Source organism: Lolium perenne, chromosome 2 (assembly GCF_019359855.2).
Source record: "Lolium perenne isolate Kyuss_39 chromosome 2, Kyuss_2.0, whole genome shotgun sequence".
Classification (NCBI taxonomy): Eukaryota; Viridiplantae; Streptophyta; class Magnoliopsida; order Poales; family Poaceae; genus Lolium; species Lolium perenne.
Genome location: NC_067245.2, coordinates 287,882,759 through 287,892,918, shown reverse-complemented (window position 1 = coordinate 287,892,918; position 10,160 = coordinate 287,882,759). Strand labels below are relative to the sequence as shown.

General features: G+C 44.6%; 1 protein-coding gene across 1 annotated transcript; it reads left to right on the top strand.

Annotated features, from left to right (window-relative positions):
* Window positions 1-7,892: 7,892 nt before the first annotated feature.
* Window positions 7,893-9,246, top strand: LOC127321527 (xyloglucan endotransglucosylase protein 7). Its single transcript, XM_051350550.2, has 3 exons — window positions 7,893-8,238; window positions 8,331-8,530; window positions 8,606-9,246. Exons 1-3 carry the CDS (start codon window positions 7,945-7,947, stop codon window positions 9,036-9,038), a joined length of 927 nt encoding a protein of 308 aa, XP_051206510.1. The 5' UTR covers window positions 7,893-7,944; the 3' UTR covers window positions 9,039-9,246.
* The last annotated feature ends 914 nt before the right edge of the window (window positions 9,247-10,160 follow it).

Here is a 10,160-nt window from a genome sequence, read left to right as displayed (position 1 = left end):
CAAGAGCTTAAACATGAGCACAACAATTGCCAAGTATCACATTACCCAAGACATTTATAGCAATTACTACATGTATCATTTTCCAATTTCAACCATATAACAATTTAACGAAGGAGAAACTTCGCCATGAATACTATGAGTAGAGCCTAAGGACATACTTGTCCATATGCTACAGCGGAGCGTGTCTCTCTCCCATAAAGTGAATGCTAGGATCCATTTTATTCAAACAAAACAAAAAACAAAAACAAACCGACGCTCCAAGAAAAAGCACATAAGATGTGATGGAATAAAAATATAGTTTCAGGGGAGGAACCTGATAATGTTGTCGATGAAGAAGGGGATGCCTTGGGCATCCCCAAGCTTAGACGCTTGAGTCTTCTTAAAATATGCAGGAGTGAACCACCGGGGCATCCCCAAGCTTAGAGCTTTCACTCTCCTTGATCATGTTGCATCATACTCCTCTCTTGATCCTTGAAAACTTCCTCCACACCAAACTCGAAACAACTCATTAGAGGGTTAGTGCACAATAAAAATTAACATATTCAGAGGTGACACAATCATTCTTAACACTTCTGGACATTGCATAATGCTACTGGACATTAGTGGATCAAAGAAATTCATCCAACATAGCAAAAGAGGCAATGCGAAATAAAAGGCAGAATCTGTCAAAACAGAACAGTTCGTATTGACGAATTTTAAAATGGCACCAGACTTGCTCAAATGAAAATGCTCAAATTGAATGAAAGTTGCGTACATATCTGAGGATCATGCACGTAAATTGGCTTAATTTTCTGAGCTACCTACAGGGAGGTGGACCCAGATTCGTGACAGCAAAGAAATCTGGAACTGCGCAGTAATCCAAATCTAGTACTTACTTTTCTATCAACGGCTTAACTTGGCACAACAAAACACAAAACTAAGATAAGGAGAGGTTGCTACAGTAGTAAACAACTTCCAAGACACAAAATAAAAACAAAGTACTGTAGGTAAAAACATGGGTTGTCTCCCATAAGCGCTTTTCTTTAACGCCTTTCAGCTAGGCGCCTGGAAGTGTGTGTCAAGTATTATCAGAGGATAGTACATCGGCATTCTTACCAGGGGTGTTGCTCTTACCTTTCTTACTCTTATTCCTACTCTTTGGTCTAGGGAATACATGACCGCATCCGGGTGTAGAGGTAAAATTTAGAGTGCCTTTCCCAACATCTATGATTGCTCCCATGAGTTTCATCAGGGATCTTCCAAGTGTGATTTGTCCTGTACCTACACATTTAATAACGAGATAATCAGTGGATACCGTCCTTCCAAGAAAGGTTGTGAAAACACCTTCAGCTATGCCCATAGGAAGTATAACAGAGTTATCCGCAAGAGTTATTTCTTCTCCCCCTTCAGTAAGTCCCCAAAGTGTCAAAGATTTATAAATTTTTTCAGGCATGAGGCAAAATTCGGACATAATATCACAACGAGCAGGAAAAGTTTCACCACCAATAGTAACTTTAACAGTAGGCACCCACATTGAAGGTTCAAAGCTTAATGGAACATAATCATAATATTCGAGAATTCGATTATACACTTCTTTTAAACAGGATATATTTGTTTCAATAGTGTCTAATCTATTATTCATACTAGCATGAGATGGATCAAAATTATTATCGGAGCTAAATGATGTAATCAATTTCCTTATAGCATTAAAAGCTTGATCCCCATCACAATGAAGGAAATCTCCTCCCACTACAGCATCTAAAGCATATCTATAGCGAAGAATAAGCCCGAAATAGAAATTACTAAGAAGCAAACTTAAGGTCATTTTAGGTTCAGTTTTACTATAAGCATCAAAAATTCTAGACCATGCTTCTTTAAAATTCTCTTCACCTCCTTGTTTAAAGGTGAAGATTGATTCCTCAGGTGATAGAGTAACAACTACGGGACTAGACATTATAATAAGGTAAATGCAAGTAACTAATTTTTTTGTGTTTTTGATATAGCAAACAAGATAGCAAATAAAGTAAAACTAGCAACTAATTTTTTTTGTATTTTGATTTAGTGCAGCAAACAAAGTAGTAAATAAAACTAAGCAAGACAAAAACAAAGTAAAGAGATTGAGAAGTGGAGACTCCCCTTGCAGCGTGTCTTGATCTCCCCGGCAATGGCGCCAGAAAAAGAGCTTGATGGCGTGTAACTCACACGTTCGTTGGGAACCCCAAGAGGAAGGTATGATGCGCACAGCAGCAAGTTTTCCCTCAGAAAGAAACCAAGGTTTATCGAACCAGGAGGAGCCAAGAAGCACGTTGAAGGTTGATGGCGGTGGGATGTAGTGCGGTGCAACACCAGGGATTCCGGCGCCAACGTGGAACCTGCACAACACAACCAAAGTACTTTGCCCCAACGAAACAGTGAGGTTGTCAATCTCACCGGCTTGCTGTAACAAAGGATTAACCGTATTGTGTGGAAGATGATTGTTTGCAGAAAACAGTAGAACAAGTATTGCAAGATGATTGTATTTCAAGTAAAGAGAATTGGACCGGGGTCCACGATTCACTAGAGGTGTCTCTCCCATAAGATAAACAGCATGTTGGGTGAACAAATTACAGTTGGGCAATTGACAAATAAAGAGAGCATGACCATGCACATACATATCATGATGAGTATAGTGAGATTTAATTGGGCATTACGACAATGTACATAGACCGCCATCCAGCATGCATCTATGCCTAAAAAGTCCACCTTCAGGTTATCATCCGAACCCCCTCCAGTATTAAGTTGCTAACAACAGACAATTGCATTAAGTATTGCGCGTAATGTAACTAGTGACTACATCCTTGAACATAGCACCAATGTTTTATCCCTAGTGGCAACAACACATCCATAACCTTAGAGGTTCTTGTCACCCCTCCAGATTCACGGAGACATGAACCCACTATCGAGCATAAATACTCCCTCTTGGAATTACTAGCATCAACTTGGCCAGAGCATCTACTAATAACGGAGAGCATGCAAGATCATAAACAACACATAGACATAGCTTTGATAATCAACATAACAAGTATTCTCTATTCATCGGATCCCAACAAACGCAACATATAGAATTACAGATAGATGATCTTGATCATGTTAGGCAGCTCACAAGATCCGACAATAATAGCACAATGGGGAGAAGACAACCATCTAGCTACTGCTATGGACCCATAGTCCAGGGGTAGACTACTCACACATCACACCGGAGGCGACCATGGCGGCGTAGAGTCCTCCGGGAGATGATTCCCCTCTCCGGCAGGGTGCCGGAGGCGATCTCCTGGATCCCCCGAGATGGGATCGGCGTTGGCGGCGTCTCTGGAAGGTTTTCCGTATCGTGGCTCTCGGTACTGGGGGTTTCGTCACGGAGGCTTTAAGTAGGCGGAAGGGTAGGTCAAGAGGCGGCACGGGGGGCCCAGACCATAGACCGGCGCGGCCAGGGGTGGGGCTGCGCCGCCCTAGGGTTTGGCCACCCCGTGGCCCCACTTCGTTTCGTCTTCGGACTTCTGGAAGCTTCGTGGAAAAATAGGCCCCTGGGCGTTGATTTCGTCCAATTCCGAGAATATTTCCTTACTAGGATTTCTGAAACCAAAAACAGCAGAAAACAAAGAATCGGCACTTCGGCATCTTGTTAATAGGTTAGTTCCAGAAAATGCACGAATATGACATAAAGTGTGCATAAAACATGTAGATAACATCAATAATGTGGCATGGAACATAAGAAATTATCGATACGTCGGAGACGTATCAGCCCCTCATTATATAGGTGGATCCCCAAGTGTTGGTGTCCAAGTCTTCGAATAAGACCCGAACCAAAAACCTTCCATAAGAGGGGGAAACCTAGCCCAACTAGGACTCCCACCAAAGGTGGGGTTTCCACCTCCCATATGGGGGGTTGGCCGGCCCCCTAAGGGGGAGTCCACTTGGGACTCCTCCCCCACTAGGGTTGGCCGGCCATGGAGGTGGAGTCCCATGTGGACTCCACCTTCCTTGGTGGTTTCTTCCGGACTTTTCTAGAACCTTCTAGAACCTTCCATAGAACCTTCCGCGACATTTTAATTCACATAAAATGACATCCTATATATGAATCTTATTCTCCGGACCATTCCGGAACTCCTCGTGATGTCCGGGATCTCATCCGGGACTCCGAACAAATATTCGAACTCCATTCCTTATTCAAGTACTACCATTTCAACATCCAACTTTAAGTGTGTCACCCTACGGTTCGTGAACTATGCGGACATGGTTGAGTACTCACTCCGACCAATAACCAATAGCGGGATCTGGAGATCCATAATGGTTCCCACATATTCAACGATGACTTTAGTGATCGAATGAACCATTCACATACATTACCAATTCCCTTTGTCTCGCGATATTTTACTTGTCCGAGGTTTGATCTTCGGTATCACTCTATACCTTGTTCAACCTCGTCTCCTGACAAGTACTCTTTACTCGTACCGTGGTATGTGGTCTCTTATGAACTCATTCATATGCTTGCAAGACATTAGACGACATTCCACCGAGAGGGCCCAGAGTATATCTATCCGTCATCGGGATGGACAAATCCCACTGTTGATCCATATGCCTCAACTCATACTTTCCGGATACTTAATCCCACCTTTATAGCCACCCATTTACGCAGTGGTGTTTGGTGTAATCAAAGTACCTTTCCAGTATAAGTGATTTACATGATCTCATGGTCATAAGGACTAGGTAACTATGTATTGAAAGCTTATAGCAAATAACTTAATGATGAGATCTTATGCTACGCTTAATTGGGTGTGTCCATTATATCATTCATACAATGACATAACCTTGTTATTAATAACATCCAATGTTCATGATTATGAAACTAATCATCCATTAATCAACAAGCTAGTTTAAGAGGCATACTCGGGACTTCTTGTTTGTCTACATATCACACATGTACTAATGTTTCGGTTAATACAATTATAGCATGATATATAAACATTTATCATAAACATAAAGATATAAATAATAACCACTTTATTATTGCCTCTAGGGCATATCTCCTTCAGGTCATCCTCGTCGCCGCGCTCCGGAGGCTACTGTGCCGACGGCCCCGACATTTGGCCGTCGGCACATCGCCTGGCCGTCGGCGTACGGTAATTCTCCCGTAGTGAGCGGTAGGATAGAAGCAGCAAAACCGATTCAGTAGCCTAATAGCAGCAAAATCGAAATCGATGGACGTTATGTTTTTGCACCCGGTAGTAGATGCTCCCAGTTTTTGAAATAACTTCTAAATGTAGTCTAAAATGTTAAAAAATCCAAATGAAAAATTGATACATACATGTTGACGTTCTATGTGCTCATAAAGTTGTTTCGCCGAAAACCGATATTCTTTTGTGTCGTGTGCAAAAGGATAAATTTTGGTGCTTAAAGGAGTTTTTCATGATATATTTCTTTATCTTTCTTACAAATGGCATTAAAAATATCAGTTTTCCGCGAAACTTGGCACGACCAAAATTTTGTTCATAACTTTTTTTACATTTTAAAATATTTTTCTAGATAGCATGAGCATATGCTTCCATGTTTAAAAGTGCATTTGCGCAAAATCAAGTACCATCTCTATTTATGCAGCAGAGCAGCCCGCTGCCCGCCCCGTGGCCTCATCTTCTCCATCGTGCCCACCTCCGAAGATTCGTATTTTGGCCGACGACACCTCTACCTTTTCTTCCTCGCCACCACCAGCGAGGTACATTTTTTCTGCCATTGCTTCTTTTAATTCGCCACCACCAGCGCGACATTCTTCTTTTAATCCCGCTCCTACATTAATTCTCATACCATACAATGATTCTGGAACTCCTTATACGGGAGCGAGGCGGGACTATCGATACAATATATCTATGCATTAAGGTGTTGAGCCATAGCGATAATCCGTTCTGTTCTCGTGAATTGTCAGCTCTTTGCTGGTTAATTGGTCCTCTCGGCCGCCGGCAAGGCCCGGCCTACAGCGATGACTAGCCCAGCGTGACCAACACCGCCGGCAAAGGATCGATGGTGAGGACAACGTGTTTAGTTTAGCTAGTGGCAACATCTGTAATTTTAATGCATAAATCTAGGTAAAGCGAAAACTGACGAAATTTTATGGAGAAATCTTAGTTCCTTTATTTGTAGGTGAATATAAAGACTAATCTTACTATGAGTACTCTAACACCAGGTGGTCAATTTTCTGATTCGTCACATGCCAATCTTGCGGCATTTTGTCTGCTTCGGTCTGCACTGATTGAGTAGCCAGCCCATAGTGCAAACTTGTTTACATCTTCCAAGAATTTAATGGGCGTCGCCTGAGTTCGATGCGGTCAATATGGCCCCATGTGGGCATTGACCCTGGTGCGTACAATCCAGTCTTCACTGACCATGGCCGACCGGTCCTGCCCCTTCCCCAAAACCGACCTAGGGGGAGTTGGAATCCAAACGGACTCGTTCCCCGCTCCTCCCAATCTGAGTCGAGGGAGGAGAATATAAGCTTCTCCTTCCTCGCGGCCATGGTGGGGCCCATGCGAACATGGCCCATGGTGCCCCTTCGGGCCTTCCCCTTCCGACCTTCTGAAATATTCCGGCCCCTTCCAAAACCTTTCGAAATAAATTTAGATCCTTCCGGAACCTTTCATATATGACTGAAACCACTCCATATCACTTCGGACATCCTCCGAACTCTTCTAGACTATTCCGAGACTCTCTGAACAACTTTCAAAACTACTTTCCTTCTTGATCTTCATTCGCACTCACATTGTAAATGTTACTATATGAGCGGCATCACTCACCGAAGTGCTATAAGACTACTCACAATGACAGTATCATAATAGTATCATGCACTACATGCATGTAAAATGCTGATTTGTCATATCAATTAATGATGAAAGAGATGAGAGCGGTATCATAGGTAGATATGTATCATAGCACGTAGAACTAGAAAAATTAATACCAAACAAATCGTGTACACACTTTTGCACTGAGATTCTACAAATCATTAAATACATGTAACATATGATAGTACTGCATGATACTTCCTCCGTTTCAGGGAATAAGGTGTCCTCGTTCTACGTGTTTTTTTGTTTAACCAAGAGTTACTTCGAATAGATAAAGATTGTTTGTGTGGAATTAGTATCATTAAAAAGTGATTTTCAATATGAATCTAACGACACTAATTACATACTCCCTCCATCCTAGAGTGTAAGTCACAATCCTCTAATATCTTGGCCCAAGGCGTAACGTGATTGGAGCAGAAATTGTGATTAATTAGACCGGACTGCTGCAATAGCCAATAAAAACAACCCCATAATTATTGCATGCATGGTGGAGTGAGTCTTCCGCATGGCTGCATATGGTGGAGAGGAAGGTGCGGCTGCATGCTTGCGCTAATTAACTCAAACTAATGCAAAATTGTGCCTTATTTGCCTCATATGCGGGACAACCTGAAAACGGGAATGTGACTTACACTCTAGGACGGAGGGAGTACAATATAATCAAGATTATTTTGCTCAATTTTTATGATCAAAGTTCGTCTTGAAATACGCGTGCGCCTTACTTTTTGAAACGGAGGTAGTACTATGCATTGTAAAGATAATATCGTACACTAGTATCATATGTATGATACTACTATATGATAATCCCGTTGTGACTAGTCTAATTAACCAACGCTAACACCAGGTGATCAATTTTCAGATTCGTTACGTGCGAATCTTCCGGCATTTTGTATGCTTAGGTCTTCACTGATTGAGTAGCTAGCCCATAATTCAAACTTGTTTACATCTTCCAAAATTTAATGGGCATCGCCGAGTTCGATGCGCTCCATATGGCCCCATGCATCTGGGCATTGACCCTGGTGCGTACAATCCAGTCTTCACGGACCATGGCCGGCCTCAGTGCCCCACACTTCACTCTCTCACGCACTCGGGGAAAGAAGCCATGGCACTGCCTAGAGCGTGGCACCTCCTATATACCCTATCGGCTCTTGTGCTCATGTTCGCCGCCGGAACCACTTCTCCGGTGGCCGGCGGTCGAATGACAGACAAGCTGGAGATACTGTGGGGCCAGACGCGGCTGCTCAACGACAGGCACGGTGACCAGACGATCGCGCTGACGATGGACAAAGCCATGGGGTCGGCCTTCGGGTCCAAGACCGCGTACCTCTTCGCCAGGATCGACATCTCCATCAAGCTCGTCCCCAAGAACTCCGCCGGCACCGTCACCACCATATACGTAAGTGACACACCATGCCCTTCTATCTGCCATGCGCGCATGCATGCTCGAGTTCCTGGAGTAATGTGCCGTGTCCGTGTGGTTGCATGCAGTTGATCTCCCAGAAGGACTGGAAGAAGCACGACGAGATCGACCTGGAGTTCCTGGGCAACGCCACCGGCCAGCCCTACACCCTGCACACCAACATCTTCGCCGCCGGCGAGGGAGGCAGGGAGGTGCAGTTCCGGCTCTGGTTCGACCCCACCGTCGCCTTCCACACCTACTCCATCTTCTGGAACAAAGATCAGATCCTGTAATTGAGCCTCCTTTGATCATTTCAACTTCCACATATATCACGTTACTGAATTCACTGGGGCTGTTTCTGCAGGATCCTGGTGGACGGCATACCGATCCGGCAGTTCAAGAACCACTGGGAGGACGGGGTGCCGTTCCCGGTGTACCAGCCGATGCGGCTCTTTGGCTGCCTGTGGGACGCCGACGACTGGGCGACGCAGGGCGGCCGGATCAAGACCGACTGGTCGCAGGCGCCGTTCGTGGCATACTTTGCCAACTACACTGCCTCTGGGTGCACGCCGAGCGCCGGCGGCTCGTGGACTTGCGGCCAGGACCCTTCAGTCTCCGGCTCCGGCAGCAGCGGCAGGGGTGACTGGATGACCCCGGGGCAGGGAGAAGAGCTGAACGACCATATGAAGCAGCAGAAGCTGATGAAGGAGATGCAGAGCAAGTACATGATCTACGACTACTGCACTGACCATAAGAGGTTCCCCAATGGCTTCCCAAAGGAGTGTGGCCTGGCTTAGGAATTGTTGGAGGATCGATAGAGGCGATTCTAAGTGTGAGATAAAAGAACATTTTTTGTATGGCAATTCTTAATTTCTTTCTGGGGAGCAAAAACTGAGCAAACATTTCCCGTAATACATAGAGTGGGGCAGAGATTGATTATACTACAACTCTATAGTCAGTAATGCTGACACAGCAGCTGCGGTGCTAATGTACTATGTTTGACAGTTTAAGCACGAAGCAAAGCAAGCTATTTCATAGAAACTAGTAAACTAAATTGCACCGAGATCTGCATTCATGGAAGTAAAGATGCCGCTGGGTAGCTAGCGCGGTCGATGCTTCCGAGATAAGTGTGATAAACTGTCGTGGTAACTTCATTGTCACCAGTTTCAAACATTTCATCAAACCAGTCGAAAAAAACATTTCTTCAAACGAGTAATCAGCGCGTAGGATTAGCTCATCGCCACGCCACATGTTTTCCGGTAGGCCGTATCTGCCAGCACAGTAGAAACCCCACCTTGGGAGTTGGGAGTGACCAAAACTGTAGTTTTTGTTTCTTGTTTCATTTCGGCTGGGCGTGTACAGAAGTAAGAGCCGATGTTTTTATCTCAAAAATTCTCATTGCTTGTCCTTGAGTGTTGACTTGTGTTGTGCAAGTGGAGAGGGGCCACTAAATGCATCATAGCCCAACAGTGAGGCTACAGGAGGTCATCCCAACCATCTCTAACGCGCCTAAGCTTCCAGCCAGCGTCGCAGCCTATTTTGATGAATATTTTAATGAAAATTTAGCTGGGCTTGCAGTGCCTCCAGGCTTGATAAAAATCTCGGATCCGCCACTGAGTGAGGTCCGAGCTTATAAAAGCCTAAAGCTAAAAATGTAGAACCGATCCCAGCCCGGCTGTCAGGATGAGCCTAGCCCGAAACATGGAAAAGCTTGGCCCAACTCTTGCCTAAATCACGTATTTTCCGAGCCTGAGCCTAGCCTAGCACGATGTTTGAGCTCAATATTTAGACCCAAGCCTGGCCCGACTTGGCCTGGCTTGGCCCAAGATATTTCAGGCCGGCCAGGCTGCCATGCCCAGCTATAAGTGACACCATCCTGCTTAAGGTGGCTAAGTGGGGTCTCGCCCATATCCCACTTA